Genomic DNA, 21,585 nt, shown 5'->3' on the forward strand with positions numbered 1-21,585 from the left:
CAATGCTAACAGCCCACATTGGCCGAGAGTTGCGCACATCGCGTGTGGGCGTTTATGGATATTGCCTTGTTTACTGCAGCTGCCGCGGAGAGCATCCAAGCAGCCAAGCTCACGTGTTTATGACCCACCCAAGTCCACAGAGCCGTGTAAGTGCGCCGGAGAGATGAGCGCTGAGCACTGAGCCCCGCCCACCCGCATGTGCCGGCCTGAGGTGCCCTGGCTGCCATAAACAGAGGGAAAGACTGACCGGCTACCTGGGGCGGGGGGACGCTCGGGCAGGTCAGACAGGACGTGACGGGGACACGGCAGGGCCTCTGCAGCAGGTGTCTGAGCTGGCCCGCCACCTGCCACTGCAGGCTCACGATGCCCGGGCCAGTTTCTGGCATTTCCATAACCAACCAGCCCAAGAAGTCGGTCATTACTCAGCTATCTGCCCTCTATAAGTCTCCAGAGCTTTGTTTCCCTAGTGAATGCTCTTGTCCTGGTTTTATGCAGAGTCTCCTGTGTTTTGGCTGACGTGAATCCCCTGAAGGGGTACACGCTTTGGTCAGACTTAGCTCACTGAAGACTCTTTCTGATTTATCTCTTTTTTAAAATCGTGTGTAGACTGCCAGTGTCCGCAGGGTGAGATGTAGAAATAATACAATTTTTAAAAGCAAAGAAAAAAAATCTAGTTTTGGGGTTTCACTAGGTCTAAACTGCACATGAGGAAGCTCGTTACTCCCTCATCCCGCAGATGTGTCCACAGCAAGAGGAGTTCCAGATGAGAAAAGCTCAAAAGGACGCGTGACTGAGAGCAGGTGTGGACGACACCTCCAGGAACCCCCAAGGTGCCGAGAGGCCTCCCCCAGGCCTACCTTCCTGCCCTCCCTCACCTGCCAGAGCCCTGGGGGGTGTGCTCAGTGCTGCCGCTTGGATGCTCACCTGTGAAGGGTGCTGCGGAGCAAAGGGTTTCCCAGACCTGGGCAGGCACAGAGCCTCCGGGCGCTTGTGAGAGGCAGAATAACGACCCCCAAAGATGCCCACATCCTAATCCTGGAAGCTGGAGTACCTTACCTGACACGGCGAAGGGGGGTTTTATTGCAGGTGGAATTAGGTGACTAATTAGCTGACCTTAAGATGAGGATCATCCTGAATTATCCAGGTGGACCCGGTATGATCACAGAGCCCATAAAAGTGGAAGGAGAAGGCCGGCAGTGTGTCCCAGAGATGCGCTGTAAGAAAGACTCCCTGGCCCTTGCTGGCTTTCAGTGGAGGAAGGGGCCGCAAGCCAAGGATCGCAGCATGGAAGGGTGGGGGCAAAGTGCGTGACTCGCCCTACCTGTGGGGCTTAGAACACACTTTGGGGGACACAAGTTCACACCATTTCAATACTCGGCTCCTCTTAGGTGGCAGTAGTGCACACACTTCTGTTCTCGTGGGTCTGAGCTGACTGTGGGTGAGGACAGCTCCCTCCATGCACACCTGGCATGGGCCATGTACAACCTGCCATATGCCTTCTCCTCTGGGGAGCTTTCAGCACCCTGGACAGTGCTCGCCAGGCCAGGGACCTGTTTCCAAGGTGCTTAGACAGAGGCGTTCTGGGTCTTCAGAGCGGTTCCTAGCAGCCTGTAGCCAAGGATGTCCATGGTCTCCATGTGGCAAGTCAGAAGCAAGTGTGCGTGTCCAGGGCCCAGTGCCTTAGACTTCACCCCAGCTCCCTGGTGCTATCAGGGGAGGGAGGAGGGAAGGAAGGACTGAAGAGTGGATGGATGGATGGATGAGTGGATGGTTGGATGAATGGATGGATGGATGGGTGGGTGGGTGGGTAGATGGATGGATGGATGGGTGGGTGGGTGGGTGGGTAGATGGATGGATGGATAGATGGGTGGGTGGGTGGATGGATGAATGGATGGATGGATGAATGGATGGCTAGATGGGTGGGTGGGTGGATGGATGGATGGATGGGTGGATGGATGAATGGTTGGGTGGGTGGATGGATGGATGGATGGATGAATGGTTGGGTGGGTGGATGGATGAATGGATGGATGGATGGGTGGCTGGGTAGATGGATGGATGGACGGGTGGGTGGATGGATGGGTGGATGGATGGATGAGTGGATAGATGGATAGATGGATGGGTGGGTGGATGGATGGATGGATGGATGGGTGGGTGGGTAGATGGATGGATGGATGGGTGGGTGGATGGATGGATGGATGGATGGGTGGGTGGGTAGATGGATGGATGGATGGGTGGGTGGATGGATGGATGGATAGATGGATGGGTGGGTGGGTAGATGGATGGATGGATGGGTGGGTGGATGGATGGATGGATGGGTGGGTGGGTGGGTAGATGGATGGATGGATAGATGGGTGGGTGGGTGGATGGATGGATGCGTGGGTGGTTGGGTGGATGAATGGATGGGTGGATGGGTGGATGGGTGGATGGGTGGATGGGTGGGTGGAGGAGAACAGGAGGACAGGTGCAAGCGAATGAGCACATGTGAAGCTGGGGAGAAGAACTCACTCACCCAGTGCTCCAGAAAAGGGCAGGTCATGGCTAAAGGCTACACAGAGGACTTGGGGCATGGAAGGTGCCTGGGGAGTGATTGGGATTGAATGAATGAATGAGTGGGTGATGGTGCTCCTCTGGAGACAGTAGGGACCTGAACAATAATTAGCCTTTTTGTACAAACTTGACAAACGAGCCATTGAGAAAGCTTTTAGAAAACAAAAGGCATAGTTTCTCAGAAATAACATCAGGGAGAGCCGCCAGCCCCCTAGACTTTCCTGGCCATGCTGACTTTCCCTAGCTGGCACTCACTCACTCACTCACTTGGGGGATCGGTCCTGGGGTGAGAGTGGGGTGTCGTGGGTTCTCTGTGACAACACAGACCCACACGTCTGCTCCTACTGGTTTCCCCATCACATACGCAGCCACGACAGACCCAAGTGCTACCGGTAAAGAAAGGGGCTTTCTGCGGGCCAGGGGCTTCCCTTCCGAGCTCACCGTGGGACAGCGCACCTCTTTTCCTTGGAGATAAGCCCTAGGAACTCCCTCAACTTGTGTGGTGTGAGGGCCCCCAGCTGCAATGGGTGCGGGTGTGGGCCTTCTCAGAGGCCCCCTGCCGGCCTGCTTGGCCATCGGGACACCCCTGCCATTTTGCCCCTGGATTTGCCTGGAGCATCTCATGGCCACCCAGATGGTGCTGTGCAGGACCCAACTGCAGGGGCCCGGGAGCCGGACACCAGGCTGTCTTCTGTGTGGAAGACAGTGTGGACCATAATGTTGGAGCTGGGCTGTGCTGTGAGCAGGGTCTGGAGGGTGCGAGGGCATCAGGAAGCAACAACCACAGGTCTCTGGGTAGGAGGCAGGTCTGTAATGGGGTCCGGTGCTCTGTGCTCTGCGAGCCTTGCACAGGAGGGGCCCTCCCCACCGTCCCCCCTCAGCAGGCCCCGCTGTCCTGTGGCTTCAGGTGCATGTCCTGCAGCGCAGCCTTCTTCTTCCTTCTGTGCCTGACAAGCAGCTGGGCCAGCGCGACAGCCGGGACCAACAGCACGGGCAGGAAGGACAGGAGCATACAGGTGACCTGCACCCAGCCCGGGTAGACGTTCTCCTGCTGCGTGGGGAACTGGTCCTACAGGGACATGAGACCACAGGTGAGCATCCAGGAGGGGACAGCGTGGCCGAGCCCAGGGACCATCCCCACTCTCCAACCCCAGGTGGAGCAACCTGACCCTCGCCACAGTGAGTGTGAGCGGTGTGGGGCCGCTTCACCCCGTCTCTCCCTGGAATGCAGCAGTTCATTCATTCTGGATTGATTGATGGGAGAGCCACGTGGCTGGGGCAGTGAGGACACAGAGCCCATGTTCCAGGACAGGGGCCGAGCCCCTTGTGGGGACTGGGTTTGGAGAGGCAGGCCTGGCATCTGGGAGGCATGTTAGAAAGAGCCCCCAACTACCCCAAGGGCCACCCGGGTCTGGGGCTGCCCTGACCTGCCCCGCTGGGCACGTGTGGATCATGTGTCTCCCTCCTCTCTAAGGGGGCGGCATCACCCACGACTCAGGCACCTCTTGTGAGGTCGACGTGAGACACTAATGTGTGAACCTAATGGGACGATATTCACGCAAACCTTCTAGAGATTCAGCCCCATTCCTCCCCCACCCGCCCAGCCACCACCCTGCGGATCTGCGGGGACAGCTCCCAGCTCTAAGGATCTGGAACAGGGTTGTTCCATGTTCCCGTGAAGGGAGCAGCACAGGTGAGCCTCTGAGCAGCCAGCCCGTGTGGCTCAGCTCAGCCCTGCCGGCAAGGGCTGGCACCAGAGTGGGACTCACACGCCCTTCCCTCTGACTGGGCTCGGTGGCAGTTCAATGACACGCTCCACGCATGCCTTCTCCTGTCTCAGACCAGGAGCGGGCAGTGTGCAGCGCCCATCCTCACAGCACATGGGAAGTGTGGCTCAAGGGCTCGAGGCCACATCCCTGTATGAGGGGCTCCAGGGCCCTGTGATACCATGGGAAACTGCTCCCGTCCTCCCACCAGTGACCGAGGGCCGTACCCAGGCTTGCCTGGGGCTGCCAGAGTTGGCTCTGATGCCCCAGAGGATTCTGGAGGTCTGGCGGTCTTGGGTCTCATAGCAAAGGCAGCCCACGTGGTCACTTAGGGTGTGAATGTCTACTGTGAGGGTCCTCTGGGCCCTGGATGGCACCGGGGAAGGGCCAGGCCAGGCCCAAGGTTGGTCCCAGGGCTCCCGGGTCCCCACCCAAAGGACCTACATATTGGGGGTTCCAGGCCCTGTAGCTCGGTGGCGCCCTGGCCAGGAGGGCGATGTAAGCCACGAAGATGGTCAGCAGCAGCAGGGGGCTGACGACCTTCCAGGTCACCCGCCAGTAGAGGCTGGGCCGCCTCCCGGTCATCCATGCCACGTCATCGCAGAACCTGCCACAGAGACACGAGGCTCGGGCTCTCACACCTGGTCCCAGTGCCTGCCCTCCCACCCACTCAGCCAGCAGCCTTCGTCCAGTGTCACCAGGACGTGCCCCGTGGGGGCTGTCACCCACATCCACTCGACCTTTGCCCCCACGCCTTCCTGAGAGGCTGCTGGACAGGCAGCCCTCTCAGATCTGTTGAGGACTCAGCCCCGGGGTGTGGGTTAGGAAGAGCCCGGCTGAGGGAGATGGCTGGGCAGGCAGCTCTCCCGGGATTCCTGGCCCCAGCCTGGCCCCTGGGGGAGCTGCCACTGGACAGGACCCATGGGTTTTACTCCTGGGAGGCTCGGGCCACAGGGTGAGAAGCAGCAAGCCCCCACCCCGTGGGAGGGAAGGTGGGGCCTGACTTGGCCCCCGTCAGGATCCCCGGATGGGGCGGAGGTAACCCAGGACGTGCAACAGCTGTGGCATTAACTACGCCCAGGAGCCGCAGGAAGACCGGACCCTCCTCCCGGACCCTCCCCTGCCTGCTCCCCTCCCCACCCCCAGCTCTGCTCCAGAGGGCTCCTGGTGCCTCCTGAGACCCCGCGGCCAGTCAGAGCCCAGGCTTATTGCTTCTCCCCACATGGCTGGGCCAGCCCCCACCAGACGGCTGCCTCTCGCTCCTCCTCTCCAGGTGGGCAGCATCCCACCTCGGGACAAGCCCACTGGCCCCATGCCCACAGAGCAGCAGTGAAAGCCCTGGCATTCAGGGCCTTCCAGGACCCCTTGGTGTCCAAGGACAGGGAGCACAACCTCCAGAACCACCCGGGCAGGGCTTTGGTCAGGGGCAGCAGGTGCGAGTGTGAGTGTGACAGGTGAGAATGCAGGTGTGAGTAACGAGAGTGATAGATGTGAGTACAGGTGTGAGTGACAGAGTGACAGGTGCAAGTGTGACAGGTGTGAGTACAGGTGCGAGTGTCTAACAGATGTGAGTACAGGTGTGAGTGACAGAGTGACGGGTGTGATGGGTTGAGTGACAATGAGTGACAGATGTGAGTACAGGTGTGAGTGTAAGTGTGACTACAGGTGAGAGTGAGAGTGGCAGGTACAAGTGCAGATGTGACAGGTGTGAGTGCCAGTGTTACAGGGCTAAGTGCAGATATGAGTGACAAGTGTGAGTGCAGGTGTGACGAGTGCAGGTGTGACAATGAGAGTGACAGGTGTGCGTCGGCCAGAGACTGGTGGGGATGGGCAGGACCAGTGCTGGGCCTTCTCAGAGGCCTCTGGGAGGGTGTCCAGGCAGGGTGAGGCTCGGAGCCCTTGGTGGGCCTCCCAGCGCCCTAGTGTCCACCAGTCCTTGGACTTCAGGAGTCCGCCCACATGGCTGGAGACTGCCGTTGTGTGGCTCGCCTCCCACAGCCTGAGAGGCTGGAGAGCCAGGCGGGGCAGGCCCATGGGTGCTTCTCTGGACCCTGGGAGCCGCCCTCTTGTGTGTTTTTGAGGGGCCCAGGTGGTCCCGTCTCGTCCTGTTGCTGCCTGGAGACCTGCTGGGCCCATACCTCGTACACGGGACACCCTGAGCAGAGGGCCAGGACCCCGACCCCAGCTGGACCTCCAGGGGAAGCTGAGCTCACCGATTCATCCCGTAAATGTAAACGATGCCAACCACCTCCAGGAAAGCGAAGATGACCAGGTTCAGAGAAGCAGCGTAGCGGTCGAAAACCTCGAGCCAGTAGTTTCCGGAGTGCAGCGTGAAGTGGATGGAGGCGAGGAAGCAGCTCAGGCAGGCCACCCCTGAGGGACAGCGCCGCTCTGAGCAGGTCGCCCTGGCCGCCGCCCTCCTGGCTCCCAGCTCCTCCTCTCCTGTCTCTCCTGCCCACCGCCTCCCCCACCCCGAACCCAGGGGGACAGGGGCTCGGCCTCATTGGGCAGCACAGGAGGGAATCCCCTGCCCTCTGCCCCTCCCTGACCCTTGGCTCTCCCGTAATGGCCCTCAGGGGACGTCAAGTCAGCCCAGAGCCACTGGGACCAGCCCTGAGAGGTGACGAGGCTGCCCCAGCCTTCCGCTGGGACTGCAAAACCGCTCTCTAGCCCTCAGGGATGAGGGGCGTCTGGACAGTGGGCAGGAGTGGACAGAGGGGTGGGAGGCAGCGGGATGGCAGGGATGGGCCCTGCAGGGTGGCCTGGCTGTCCACTCACCAGTCAGGACCTCCTTGGGGACCCATCTGGGCATGACCCCCATGTCCAGGAGCGGTGTGATGACAGCCTCCATGTTCCCGAACATGGACGACAGGCCCAGGGTGAAGAGCATCCCAAAGAACAGCACGGCCCAGCCCGGGGCCCCCGGCATGTGCAGGATGGCCTCCGTGAAGACGATGAAAGCCAGGCCTGTGCCCGAGGCACTCTGCAACACACGCCCCACACTGAGACATGTGCCTGGGGCACCCACGCTGTGACACACACACTGCACACCCTGCGCTGTGACAGGCAGGTCACCAACACCCCTCCTGGCCTCCCGGCTGAGGCGGGGGCCTTGCCCCATCTGGGCTGCGCCTCAACAAGCCGTAGGTGCAACTCTGAGGGCAGGGGAACATTTCCCCTTGAATAACCTGCAGCCGACAGGTGAAGTGGGAGCCTGGGGCCCTGGGCTCAGGCACCCCTCAGACCCTGCCCTGGGGACCTGCCTCCCGTCTGCCTGTCCCAGCCTGCTGCCCCTGGCCCACGGGTGACAGCTGGCCCTGCGGGCAGCTGCCTGACTTTGGCCACGGCCTGGCCCTGTGACCCTCGCTCTGGCCCCATGCCCGGGATACCCACCCATGACACCTGCTCTCCCAGCCAACCGTCTGCAGCAGGCTTCGGCCCTGCGTGGCCCCACTGCCCTGTGGCAAGGCCCCCAGCTACCTTGTCCAGAAAGTCCTCGAGGTGGCAGGACTCCAGGCCGAGCCCGGCCACCCTCTCGGGCTGGGTGACGTTCAGATGTGCGAGGACGGCAGCATAGTCGTCCCTGGAGATGCTCTGGTCGGGGAAATCGAACGCATTGATGAGGCTGAGGATGTTTCTGCAGGTCAGAGAGTCCGGGTGAGTGCTGGGTTGGGTGCCCGGCACCCGCCACAGGCATGTCTGGGAAATGCGGGAAAGGACGACGGCATCCCTTGGGTGGGGTCTCGAGGACACCTGTGGCGGGGTCAGCCCTCGCGGGGCACTTCACGCACACTGGGGGAGAGAAGGCAGTTCTCGCCCCTCAGGGGACCCCAGGCCTAGAGGGGGACACGTCCCTGTGGGTACGAGTGGGGCAGTGGCAGCTCCCTTGCCCGCTGGGTGTGTGGGTCCCCAAGCAGCACGGGGGGCAGCGCTCCCAAAGGCTTCTGGGACGGACGGGAGCCCCAGCACTCCGTGAGTGTTTTGTATTTGTGAATCCGCCTACTCGCAGAACTTATTTGCAACCTAGGACTCAGTAGTCGCGGTGCCCCTGCAGTTACGTGCGGACAGGTCCAGAGTGGCAGAAGCTTCGAGTCGCCCACCTTCCCAGCTGAGCTCGGCCAGGCCGCCACCCGCCTTCTCGTCTCAGCTCTGGGGCTGCAGATGGCTCCTCACAGTCTCGTCAGGGCCACCGCTCTCGCCTTTTTGTGCTTTTCGTTGGTGACTCTGCTGTGTAGAGTGTCCTTTAGGCATAGCCCTGAAGAGCTGTCTGTGTCCTAAAGGCAGCAAGAGGCCGGGACGTGCCCCTGGCCCCAGAAACACGTCGGAGGAGCTTTGTTCAGACCCCAGTTGCTGTTGTTGACAGGTGCAGTGCGGGTGGGCCAGCGCTGTGCTCATGGGCGTCTCCATGGAAGAGCTGCTCCTACTGCTCTCGAGCGGGGGTCACGCGGTCACCAGGGCACAAGCTTGCAGCCTCTCTAGAACATTCTGCTGGGGGCGTCACATGCTCGGCAGCTCCCAGGGCCGTGGGGCTCTGGCTGCGCCTCATGCAGCTGCCCCATCCTCCTCTTCCTCTCTCTGCGGATGCGGCCCCAGTGCGGTCAGAACAGCTGTCTCCCGTGGCACTGTTGGCCGGGGCCGGATCGTTCTGGGGTGTCCCGGGTACCGTGGATGGTTAGCAGCGTCATGGAGGGCTGCCTGTGCCCTTGACGGGCTGTCACGGGTGGACCACGTCTGGAAGGCCATTTGCAAGCAAGAATGGACAGTGCCATGCCATTTGGTGCAGTAAGTCCAGACGTCAGTGTCCTGGGGCTGCTGTGACAAATGACCACACGCTGGAGGCTTCCAACAACAGACCTTCGTCCTCTCTCAGCTCTGGAGCCAGAAGTCTGACGACAAGGTGTCACAGGGCTGTGCTCCCTCCGAGGCTCCAGGGGAGGGTCCTTCCCGCCTCTTCCAGCCCCTGGGGCCCCAGGTGTCCCTGGGCTTGTGTCTGCGTCCCTCCAACCTCTGCCTCCGTCGTCACGTGGCCTCCTCCATGTGTGTCTGTGCCCCTCTCTGTCTCTTATAAGGACACTGTCATTGGATTGGGGCCACCCTATGCATGAGGACCTCTTCTTAACCAATGGTACTGGGAAGACCCTGTTTCCAAACCAGGTCACGTGCTGGGTTTGGGTGAACGTGCACTTTGGGGACACTCCCCACCCCCCTCCCCTAAAGACGTGAAGGTAGTCATGTGGCACTCTCTGTGAGCAGCGGCCTCTGACAGCCATGCCCCATGGATGCCCCGCCCCATGGAACCAAGGCGCCAGGCTCACCTGTCCAGGCAGCGCCCGTGGTCATTGGCTGCCTTGAACCCCAGGACAGAGAAGACGATGATGGCGGCGTAGAGGGAGGTCATGCTGTTGACCAGGGCAATGGTCACCGCGTCCTTCTTACAGTTGTTCCTGGGCAGAAACAGCACATCACGGGGCTCTGTGTTAGGGCCCCTGGGGAAGAAGCCAGGAGGGGGCTTGTCGCCCCTTGCCCCCCAGGCTGTGCCCACTCTGCACATGGAGCTTCTTGTGTGCTGCCCAGAAACACTGGAGCTGTTGCTGGTGGTCTCAGGGCAGGTTCAGACCCTCTCCTCACTGACACCTCGCTGCCAACCCCCTACCTCCCGACCCCCTACCCGCTAACCCCGTCCTCACTGACCCCCTCCTCACTGTCCCTCTCCCCACTGACCCCGTCCTCACTGTTCCCCTCCACACTGACCCCTCCCGATCCCCTCCCTGCCAACCCCCCTCCACTGACCCCCTCCTCACTGTCCCCCCCGCCCACCCCAGCTCAAGGCTGCTGAGGGTCCTCAGCTCACTGAACCCCCGTCCCCACAAGGCTGAGCCACAGGGAGCTGGAGCCGTGGGGAGGGCTCGGGGAGCAGGATGTAGGTCTGGCTGAGATCATCCCCAAATGAGACCTGCACACGAGCTGCTCCGAGTGTGAGCCGAGGCAGTCGCATGTCCACGCATGGGTACAGCCCCGGGCCCAGCGCATGCTTCTACCCAGAGGGGCCTGCCCTGCGTTTCCTGGGTCCACCTCCCACCCACCTATGACAAGCACGTGGAGCCAAGTATGTCTGGAGTGTCGGTGTCATGGTGCCGCTCAGAGGTATATACGGGTCCACTTTAGTGCTGTGGGCACACTGGGCCTCCTAGAGCCGTGTGCATGGTCCTGGTGGCAGGTGGTGGCCTTGAGTCTATTCTAAGCAACTAGAGAGGCTGACACTCTGCATTTCTGCTCTTGTGACCTCCAGCATCGCACGTGGTTCATTTTAGTTGGTGTCAGCCCCACTTATGGCCTTGTTCCTGGGCCGGCTCCAGAATGTGCTGGAGGCTGCCAAAGGGGATGGCGCAGTAATTGCTGGAGCCAAGAGTCTGCTCTTATCACAAGCTCATGCCAGGTCACCCTCTTCCTGTGGGTGACGTCACGATAAGGAAGTGCCCTGTGGGGCCCACGTCTCTGGCGGAAGGGCTCCACTGCCCAGTCCTACCTGGGTGGGTTGTAACTGGAGAAGGCGATGTGTCCTCCGAAGCCCAGGGACAGAGAGAAGAAGATCTGGGTGGCCGCATCCAGCCACACTCGGGGGTTCTGGAGAATCTGCATCTGGGATGAGGCCGGGAACCCAGTTATGCGGCAGACAAACCACACTGGCCTGGGCGCCTGCCATTCCAGAGCATTCCCAAGGCTTCCTTTGGGAAAGCCCTCGTGAGGGATGTGACCCGCTCAGGCCCGGAACAGGGTGGGACCGGGTGTGAGGAAGTGCTCGAGACCACACAGCACAACAAACTCGCCAGCCTGCTTCTGTGATGGCTCCTGTCCACCGGGCACGCAGGCTCTGAGAACTCGGCCAACAGACCTCCCAGGGCTGGGAAAGGCAACTTGAACTGGGGTGTGTTTATTCTCTCCTTTCAGACCTGGTGGCTTTGAGCGACCTGAAGGCCCAGGCAGGGTCCGCGTGCGCAGTGCCTGGTCTCTGCTGCTGGGGATCCACTTCCATACCCAGGGACCGCCTCTTCCCCTGGGGAGGCTTCAGGGGGCCTTCTGTGCAACCCCTGAAATCCCCCAGGGAATGCTGGGGTCCTGGAGGGTATGGAATGGTCCAGAAGTGGGACGGCCTCCAGTGGGCAGGCCCCTCGGTCCTGTGGCTCCTTGCCTGGTGAGATCGAGCAGCTGGATGAGGACCTCAAAGGTGTGGGGTTCAGGACACTAGGGGCTGGAGATCTGGGTTCCCAGCCGGCCTCTCCCCTGAACCAGGGCCCCAACCCCGTGTTTCATGTCAGTCTCCACTCAGATGAGCTGCAGGCACTGAAGTGTATACATCGTCCGGCTCCCTCTCCCTCCGATCCTGACCTGCTCGCTCTCACCCTCACCCAGCCCGGGGCAGCCTCGCCTCTGGCTCACAGCCACTCACACGGCCAGGGGATGGCACGACCTGGGCTGTGCTGTGGCCCCGACCCGTGTGTGTGCTGGGGCCCGGACCCAGGACTCCTACTCGAGACCCACTTACCTTGGGGGTGAACAGGTAGGTTAAGCCTTCAGTGGCCCCGGGCAGGGTGAGTCCTCTGATGAGGAAGATGGTCAGGACCAGGTAAGGGAACAAGGCTGTGAAATAAATTGCCTTAAAGAAAGACAGATTGTTAGACTTTTTGATATAAAAAGCTTGAGCCAGGCTGGCATGCCAGAACGGCCTCTGTGGCCAGAGTTGTGTCACCCACGTGGCATTCCACATCGGGGCGGAGGGCACTGTGGGGGATGGTGGGCAGTGGGCTCCAGTCAAGCTTGGAGGGTTTGGGGCTTTCCGTGACGGTCACACATGGATTCACGTATGCTTCTGTGGCCTGTGGGGTCAGCTGAGGCGGTCACAGACCACCGGGTGGGCGGCCGCCCTCTTGTCCATGCTGCAGGCTCTTGTTACATCAGCATCCTCTTCCTTTTCTCTCTGATGCCCCACAACCGGCCACTTCCCGTGGCCTCGGGCCGCACCCCTCCCCGCATCCCTCCCCCGGCACAGGGCCAGCCCGAATTCTCCGTCAGGTCTGGGCAGGGTCTGCACAAAGACAGTCTACAAATGGACCTCTTCCCTCACTGCCCCGTGTTCCTGGATACAGACTGCCTGTGGGGATCACCTGGAAGCATCTTCAGGGACTTTCATAAGAGGAATTTCTAGCTCCTTGTTGGGCCTAATGGTGGCTTTGGTCTGAGTCCGTAATTCCAGTCCTCACTGAGAATAACTGCAACTTCCACAGGCTGACTGAGAGGACGCAGGCCCACTCGGGTCCAGGAGAAAGCTCCGCAACCACGACAAGGGCCTGAGCAGCGTGGACCTGCACTGCGCTCATTTGAAGGTTATATCTGCATGTAAGATACCAGACGCATCCCTGCCCAAGAGAGGAGGGCCGGGGAGCCCCTGCACCGCAGGCACCACCAGGGGCTTGCTTGTGAGCCCGAGGCTCAGGCTCCCTGTCCTTTCTTTGCGGGAACCACGTGAGTAACTATTGATACATTTTTCTCATCATTCAAGTCTCTTCAAAAGATAAGTGATTGTTTAAAACAAAAATGCTAACAATGCACTTGCTGTTTATAACACATTATAAGTGAGACGTGTGACAACAACACAGAAGTCGGGAGGGAGGAAGTGGAGAAGGATGCTAGGAGGTCCCTCTACCACATGCGTGCTACAGTGTCGCTCGAAGACAGACCAGGATAAACTGAAGACTGTTGTACGACCCCCGACGCAACCACTAGAATAACAAAACAAGGATCACAGCTAACAAGCCGACAAAGGACGTAGAGCCAGACCCCAGAAACACTCAGAAAAAGAGCACAGATGGGGCACGCTGAAAACAAACACAGGATGACAGGTTTAAACCCATCAACAATCACATTAGAGGTAAATGGTCTAAGCGCCCTAGATGAGAGGCAGAGATTGTCAGACTGGATGAAAAAGCAGGACCTGACTGTGTACCATCTACAAGAAACACCCTTTAAATAAAGGGCCAAACAAGTTAAAGAAAAAGAATGAAAAAATAATACACAGTGTTGACATAATGGAAAGAAGGCTGAAGTGGCTTTGTTAATGTCTCAGTCGACTCCCAGCAAAGACTATCACCAGGATAGGGATGGTCGTTTCATAATGACAAAGGGATCGATTCTCCAAGGAGACACTAGCCAGCCCTAGGGGTCTAGTGGTTAAGATCCCACACTCTCACCACTGCGGCCCCGGTTCCCGTCCGTGGGTTGTCATACTGCTGTGGCTGCGTGTGGCTGTGATGCTGAAAGCTATGCAACCAGGATTTCAAATACCAGCAGGTCACCCATGGTGGACAGGATTCAGTGGAGCTTCCAGACTAGACAGACTAGGAAGAAGGAGCTGGCCACCCAATTATGACACATTGACCATGAAAACCCTGTGAGTAGCAGCAGAGCATTTTCTGATACAGCGCCAGAAGGCAAGAGGGTGGTGCAAACAGACGGGACAGGTTCCCTCTGCTGTGCACGGGGTCACTAGGATCAGAATCAACGTGACAACACTAACAACAGGCAGAGCCTCTAACCCACGGTGCAAACACTGACAGAAGCCGGGAGGGGCCCCTGCAGCGGGAGGGAGGGGGAACTGAGGCCAGCCTGTGGGCTCTCACCTTCCCAGTGGTTTCGATGCCTCTGATGATGCACAGGTACACGATTGCCCAGGAGGCCACCAAGCAGACCAGCAGCTGCCACTGGATGGAGCCACTGTCATTGATGTCAGCTGTGACGTTCAGCGTCTGCCGATACCAGAAGTAGCTCACGGAGCTGCTGCGCTGGCATTCTTCCACGAACCCTGGAGCCAGGAGGGGCCCATCACAGCTGGCCACCAGGCTTGAGCTGGGATTCAGGCTTTGCGGACCACCGCCCAGGAGCACAGGCTGCGGACAGCCGGGCCTGGAGCTGCTGCCGGAGCCCTGGGCCCACCAGCTGGCCCCTGAGTGAGGGCCAGGGAGTGAGGGTCAGCAGCTGGTGCCTCCCACCGCCCAGGACGTCCAGCTTTGGCCTATGGGGCAGATGAGGGGAGCCTCCTTCCCCAGGGCTGGCCTCATTCGGCAGGTGCCACTCACAACGTTTGTTATCAGCCAGAGGCAAGAAGGGAAAGAGGGTTAACCCAGCTTTGTGAGCACACATGAAAATCACACTGTTGCCCAAGTCTCGGAGAGCCCCCAACATGGAGCACTCGACGGAGGCCTGGCCTAAAGGCGTAAGTCAGCGAAGCAGTGGCTATCGCCTACCCTCTTCTCACCGGGCAGCGCACTGCGCAAGGGCACGCCAGCCGTGCTAGGAACAGACGGGGTCTCCGTGGGTCCCCAGGCCCCGCAGCGAACAGCGGGTAAAGGGAATGTGATTTCAAGTGTGCTGCGTCAGGGAGATGCGAAGGGCTCCTCGGGCAGCACCGAGCTCCCTCCAGGCCCCGGGCGTTACCTGTGAGGTTGCGGTCGGGCGGGCAGGCGCTCCAGGGCAGCGGGTTCTGGAAGGAGTTGAGGAGGTACCACAGCACCCACGTCAGGACGGTGTTGTAGTAGATGCCGATGAGAGAGGACACTGTGAAGCAGCCCAGCCCTGCGGGCGCCAGCGAGGATCAGTGTCTCTCCATCAGCCACCTCCCTGTTAAGAACGCCCTGACGCCCGCTTCACCATTTCCACTGCCCTGGTCACTCCAAGGGGATCCCGCCACCCCCCCCGCCCCCCACCGCTGACCCGCATTGGTCACACTCTTCCCTGGGCGATGCCTCATTTTTATGGCCATGCGGGCCGTTCTTGGCTACGTTCTTGGGCCACGGTCCACTGGCTTTCTAGGTTGTTTCCAGATGGATGGGTCTTTCAGACGGTGCTGCAGCCACCAGAGCGGCGTGTCACAGGCCCGGATGGTGACGCTGAGACCCTCTCACCGCAGCGCCCCATCTTGAGGGTGTGCAAGGAGTGTGTGCCCTCTGGGTGTGCCGTCATCCAGGCTTCTCTGATGCCCACGAGCTCCCAGGACGTGCAGGCTCAGCGCTCGTGTGTGATAGGCCCGGAGTGATTCAGGGCAACTGGCTCCTGCTCCGTGGGGCTGGGCCCATCGCCTCCTCCTCCTCCTCCTGCACCGGAGCTCACCCCACACAGCGCCCTGCACTCTAGTCTTTCCTCGTGCTTTTGGGGGAGCCACTCGAGGCTCCTGGAAGAGGCCTCCTCCTAGTGTGATGGGAGCGCTCCCACACGGATCTGCTGCCTGGGTCTCCCTGAGCCTTTACACCTGCTTCCTCTGTAGGTTCGAAACCCCTGACAGTGACCAGGGACATGCAGCACACGTGACCTGCAGCCCCGGTCCCCGCCCTCCCAGAGCACACGCAGGCAGGAGTCAGGGGTGGCCACATACCTATTCCACCCAGGTAGGGCGAGATGGTTGTCCAGACCCCGATGCTGCCCTTCCGCAGGCGCTGGCCGATGGCGAGCTCCATGTGGAAGAGCGGGATGCCCTCGAAGGCCAGGGCGATGAAGTAGGGGATGAGGAAGGCCCCTGCGAAGAGCCGGGGTCAGCAGACACTCGCCGTTCGCCCAGCGGTGCCTCAGGCTGGAGGACAGCACGTGGGAAAGCACCCCAGAGGCCTCCCGGAGACAGGGAGGCCAGCCCGAATGTCCCGGCCCCTGCTCGGGGCAGCCGAGACCCCCAGCGGGGCTGCCACGCCCCTTCCTGACTTTAGTTCAGTGTGTGTGACCAGGTGACCATAGAAGCGGGGCTGGGACGTGAGGCCCTGGGCCGTGTCTTGGGGGGTGTGAAGGGCTCAATAAGGAGCCGGCTCACCCCCTGAGCCAGGACGTGGGGTCTGAGCGAGACCCCCGTCCAATTCAGAGTTAGCTCAAGGTGCTTCATTGTTTGAGACGCCCGGTGACGTCCTCCTGGAGCTTCGGGGTCCAGCAGTTAACAGTCGGTCCATCTTCGGGAAGAACGAGGCGGTGGGACAGGACCTAGGAGCTCGGGAGCCTCCGGGATGCGCCTCCCAGATGATCAGCCCCTTTCATCAGTGTGGTTCCTGAAATTCTCGAGTGTTCGGAAGTGGGGCTGACAGAGGTGGTAGAGGCCGTCCAGCGGACTCGGGGCTTTGCTGCTTGTTTGACCCCCCGCAGTACCCAGGACAGGCCTGGTTTGCTGTCGCTCCGTCACTGGGCAGCCTCCCCCGTCATGGCACTTTGGTGGTGAGTTTCATAACAAATGGGCTGTTTTGTTCCTACTGAGACCCTGGCCTCTCCCGGGAGGGGAGCTGGTTTTTGTTCACGGAATGTTGGAGAAGGTCGATGCCTCAGGTGGTTTCTCAAGCTTCGCCCTGAGTTGGGGCAGGGACCTGTTTCTCCGCCCCTTCACCTGCAGCGTCACCCCTGCATCCTTGTCCGCATCCTAGGTCCAGATGCTGGGAGAAGGACACCCACAGCGATGGTGGGAGGAGGGCTCCACGTCCCCAGGAGGGAGCATGCACGGTGGGGAGACGTGTCGACCGGCCCCGCGGCACCGAGGGAAGAGCAGGCAGAGGACACAGCGACGCCCTTTGCACTTGAGCCAGCGGCGAGGAGCTGAGTGCAAGGCTCGGTCCACAGGTGCCAGGAGCGCGGGTGGGGCCTCGGCCTCTCCTGGAGCCCAGACGCGGAGGCTCCTCCACGCCCCGATGGACCCCGTGGATGTTCTCCTGCTGTCGAGAGGAGAGTTGAGTCCCCGGTGCCCGTGTTGGCACCTCAGTGCCCCTGGGGCCGCGCTGCGATGGGTGGCCGTTCACAGCGGTCTGTGGGCTTTGGGTGGACACGTGTCACCACTTAGATGCTCCAGGACCAGGGCGTCTCTTCCTCATGGGCACGCACAGGGCCTGCACAGCGCCAGGGGCAGCCCTGACTTTCAGGCCTCCTGACCTATGGTGCTGGCCGAAATGGACGCCGGTCAGAGATTTCAAGGCTCTTCCACGCTCCCTGCGCCTCCCCCACTTGGCAGGGGCGGCCCGGGTCCAGCCTCCCAGAGCTGTTTCCACGAGCCACACTCAGGCCTGAGCTGTTTGCCAGCACAGCCTCCCTCTGGTTTTCTCGTCACCTTCAGGTGTTTTGACACTGGGTCAGGGCCCTGGAGAGAGCAGGTGGCCACAGAGCCCTCGGCCCACGTCAGCTCCTACACCGGACTCCACGGCCAGCGTTTGGGGCAGAACAGTGCCTATTGGTGTCACCTATACAGTAGCAAGAAGACAAAGGAGCATGAGAGAAGAAAGTCGAATTCCGGGGGGAACTCCGCCTCGATGGAAGCACTGGACGCCCAGGGACAGCCAGCACCTGCAGGCCAGGGCTTGGAGCCAGGGGTGTGAACAAAGCCAGGTCCCCCCGGTGCTCCAGGCAGGGAGAGGTGCCATTCACAGCACTGGGGGCCAGGCGCACAGGGAGGAGCCCTCCACAGCCCACATTTCTCCATCCTGCGTGGTGGGGTCTCAAGCAGGTGTGCAGAACTCCCAGCCACCCTGGGGCCGCCGCGCGTACACCTGCAGCGTGGTGAGGGCAGACACAGGGAGCAGCCTCAGGGGCCCTGGAAGTGGGCGCCTGACTGTGGGACAGGGCTCCAGGTCACAGGTACAGGATCTGCTGTCGAGAAGGGCTGTAGGCTCCCAGCCAGCCAGGCCCCGGGCCCCACGGCCCCTGCACTCTGTGGGGAAGGTCACAGCTAGACGGGGCCAGGACGGGCCTGGAGCCCAGGTGGGCACTTAGGAGCCAGCTGAGGTCAGCGAGGCAGGGACCGCCCAAAGGAAAAGATCCCAGGGAGGGAGGGAGGGAGCTTCCCTTTGTGGCCGACTCTGCCACGTTTTGTGGAGACGAGAACGAGGAGCATTCTGTGATTACAAGATTGAAGCCATATGGTCGGAACATCGACTTTTCGCCTTACATGCATTTTAGCTTTATTCCGGCCTCCGTGGGGACAGTAAGTCAGATAAAACCAAACGGTTTTGGAGGATGGGGCTGGCAGCCAGAGGACCCAAACACGTGACCAGAGTGTTGGCACTTTCAGCCCCTCCCCCAGCCTCCGGGGGGCGACGGAGATGGAGCCAATCACAGAGGGCCAATGATTTAATCCCTCACCAGTGGTCACTCCACAGGGCAGGGTTTGGAGAGTCCTGTGGAGGTGCTGGGAGGGTGGGGAGCTCCGAGCCCTTCCCCAGACCTGGCTCCACGCGTCTCTTCCCTCTGGCTGTTCCGAGTCGTATGCTTTATAAAAGCCTGAGGATAGGAAGTAAAGCATTGTCTTGAGTCCTGTGAACCGCTCTAGCAGATGTTGGAACTGAGGAGCGGGTCATGGGACCCCTCGAATTTGTAACCAAATTGGACAGAAGCTGTGGGTAGCCTAGGAACCCACTACTGAGACTGGTGTCAAGGTTGGGGGGCGTCTTGTGGGGCTGTGGAGTCTGCACTAAATCCAGGTAGACAGTGTCCAGAGTGTGTTCAATGTTGGGACATCCAGACGGTGTCCGCTGAGAGCTGGAGGGCTAGCTGGTGTGGGGAAGGCCCTCGCACGTGGTGTCAGAATATTCAGAGCAGAAGAGGGGTTTTTCCTTTAGCACCAAATAGCTGGCAGACATGATCTGTCTTCACTTCACGCAGCCTGTTGGCTGGAGATGGGGCGATTGCTGTGGACGGCGGGTCTCGTTCATCATTGCCCACGTGGTAGGTGTGGGCCGGCCCCGCTCGTCAAGCACGAGCGACGCTGGATGCAATGCACGTGAGTTCAATCCACCAAGAAAGTGTTGGGAAGAAAAAGGTCTGTCGGGAACAGCCACAGCAGCTGATGAAAACACTCCTGAGATCTGCATGGAGAGAGCCTCACGAGGACAGAAAGGAGCCCCTGGACAGGAACGTGACGCGCCGTCTTCCAGGGGGATGACTGGGTGTTGTCAAGGTGGAAATGCTAAGTCGGTCTAGAAATTCAGTGCAATGCCAGTGAAACCCTGAGGGTCTTTCATGGAAACCGACAACCTGGCTGTAATGTTGATACGAGAAAGTAACAGCCAATAACATTTAAAAGAAGAATAGCGAACAGGACTTTCTGTGCTGCATCAAGGCTTATTATAAAACCCTAGGCATTAGTACAGCGTGACTTCCCGTGCCAGAATCCATACGTCTCTCAAGCCAACGGGAGCAGAAGTTGGTTCAAATCAGTGCGGAGATCACAGCCCACTTAATTGATTGACCCCACTCGTGGCCGCAAATGCGTCCTGGGGTGAAACCATAACCCTGCGAGTGTTTAGTCTCAATGGCCAGCCTGGGCCTGGCGCTGGGTGTGGTGGTTCTGCATTCCTTTGATTTAAAGGTGCTAAGACATCATCTAACAGCTCACCATGGGAGGATATTTATGTGATCGAGTCACTGTCAGTCCTCCTCTAAATGCTGCGCTAAACCTGTCACAATGCTGCCTTCAAAGTCTTGCCTTCGAAGAGAAAATTTACCAAAACAAGTGACTATGAGTGGGAGAGAAGGTGATATTCACCTCAGTAGGAATGAGTTTGTGCAAATTAAAAATTCGAGCTTGTCACTCACAGCTTATTTTCAAAACAGTCAGTGGTGGTGAAGGCGAGGCCGACGAGGGCCCCCCCACCCACAGGGAGCTTTTTTGAGGAAAAGGATGAGTGACAGAAAGTTAAATATTTTGTGACACGCAATGCGTGATTTCACATCTGGAAATGGAGCCCAAAGAATGTCTCAGAAATGGGGCCCTGAGCCCACGGACAGGGAGGGGGCGTGACTGTTCTCGGCCCTGGTCTTGGGGGGCACGGCCACTTCGCCCACCTCCTGTCGCTGTTGGGTGTCGGGAACACGGATCTGGGTGGGAAGCTCCCGGAAGCCCTGTGGCAGCAGATCTGAGCCAGGAGGGTGACCGGTCACGGGCAGTGAGACGGTCCTGGACGTTTGGTGGCCGCCTGCGTCCGGCCTGCCCCCGTCTCGCCCTCCTGACGCAGCCAGCAATGGGGGCGCCTCCAGGACCACCCGAGATCTGCCGCCCCTGCTTCAGGGGGTTTGCGCTTTCTGGGGATCCTCAGACTGGAGCCCAAAGGGATGGTTCCTCTCTGGGTCACGCGTATCGCTAGTTCCGGGGAGCAACATCTCCCACTTGAGCTACCAGCAACCCACCTCAGGCCAGTTGGAGACATGGGCACTCTCCTCCCCCCATCTGGTGGCCGGCGGGTCCCTGGGGGTGGGGGGCCTCACCTCCCCCGCGGGTCTGGGGGCTCACCTCCTCCGTAGGTCTGGCACAGATACGGGAACCTCCAGATGTTGCCTAGACCCACGGCGAACCCCACGCAGCTCAGGAGGTACTGGAGCTTGTTGTCCCACTTGGGCCTCTCGTCCCCGCTGCCGTCCCCAAGCAGGTCTGGTCCTGGGGCGAGTGCCATGCCCACAGCTCACTCCTGGCAGCCCGGCCCCACGGAGCCCTCCCGAGCCTCTGCTGGGGTGTGGAGGCCAGGAGCTGTCTCCCCCTGGGGTGTCTTTTTTGGTTATTTAAAACAAAAACCAGTGGAGCAGTTAATTGGTAACCCAGGCCAGGCCCTCTGTAACTCAGCTGTCCCTCCCTGACCCCTGGCCTCCGCCCCACGTTCCACACCCGATGCAGGCAGCCTGTGGGCTGGGCCACCACCAGCGCTAGAGCCGTTTTCCTTGGCGGCCTCCCGTTCCCCGTCGGGGATGCTCAAGGACTCCCGAGACTGCGGTGTTGTTCTATAAAAATATTTACTTTTTAACTAACCTTTTGATTGTGAGATAATTGCGGACTCACACGTCACTACAGGACGCAGTGCAGAGAACCTGTGCGCCCAGCTTCCCCCGTGGCGACATCTTCACATATCTTGTCAGTGTCACACCCAGTGTTGAGGCCGACAGTCATTCAGGACACGTCTGCCACTGGAGGGTCGCTCCTGCCCCTTTTAGAACCACACCCACCTCCTACCCCGACCCTAACCCCCCCCCCCGCCCCCAGCAACATCCGATCTGCTCTCCTTCGCCCTAGTTTTATCATATAAATGTCAAGAACGTCACATGAACGGAATCACACAGGGGGCCCTTGGGATCAGCTTCCTTGGCTCAGCCTCTTTCTCTGAACCTCTAATGCTGGGTCGGCTGTGGCTGAGCCGGCTGCCGTCCACGTTCACAGTCACAGAAGGGGCCTGGCTCCTGTCCAGTGGGGGCCGTCAGGAATACGCTGTGACCACGTCTGCAC

At 60.1% G+C, this 21,585-nt stretch overlaps 1 protein-coding gene across 1 annotated transcript; it reads right to left on the reverse strand.

Moving 5' to 3' along the window:
- Window positions 1–3,337: 3,337 nt before the first annotated feature.
- Window positions 3,338–20,919, reverse strand: SLC6A18 (solute carrier family 6 member 18). The gene is made up of 12 exons (XM_023625886.2): window positions 20,605–20,919; window positions 15,736–15,876; window positions 14,802–14,939; window positions 13,988–14,169; window positions 11,857–11,967; window positions 10,840–10,952; window positions 9,629–9,757; window positions 7,794–7,950; window positions 7,092–7,296; window positions 6,527–6,686; window positions 4,758–4,920; window positions 3,338–3,616 (listed from the first exon to the last, which is right to left on the reverse strand). Exons 1-12 carry the CDS (start codon window positions 20,762–20,764, stop codon window positions 3,425–3,427), a joined length of 1,851 nt encoding a protein of 616 aa, XP_023481654.1. The 5' UTR covers window positions 20,765–20,919; the 3' UTR covers window positions 3,338–3,424.
- Between the last annotated feature and the right edge of the window lie 666 nt (window positions 20,920–21,585).

This window comes from Equus caballus, chromosome 21, assembly GCF_041296265.1.
Source record: "Equus caballus isolate H_3958 breed thoroughbred chromosome 21, TB-T2T, whole genome shotgun sequence".
NCBI lineage: Eukaryota > Metazoa > Chordata > Mammalia > Perissodactyla > Equidae > Equus > Equus caballus.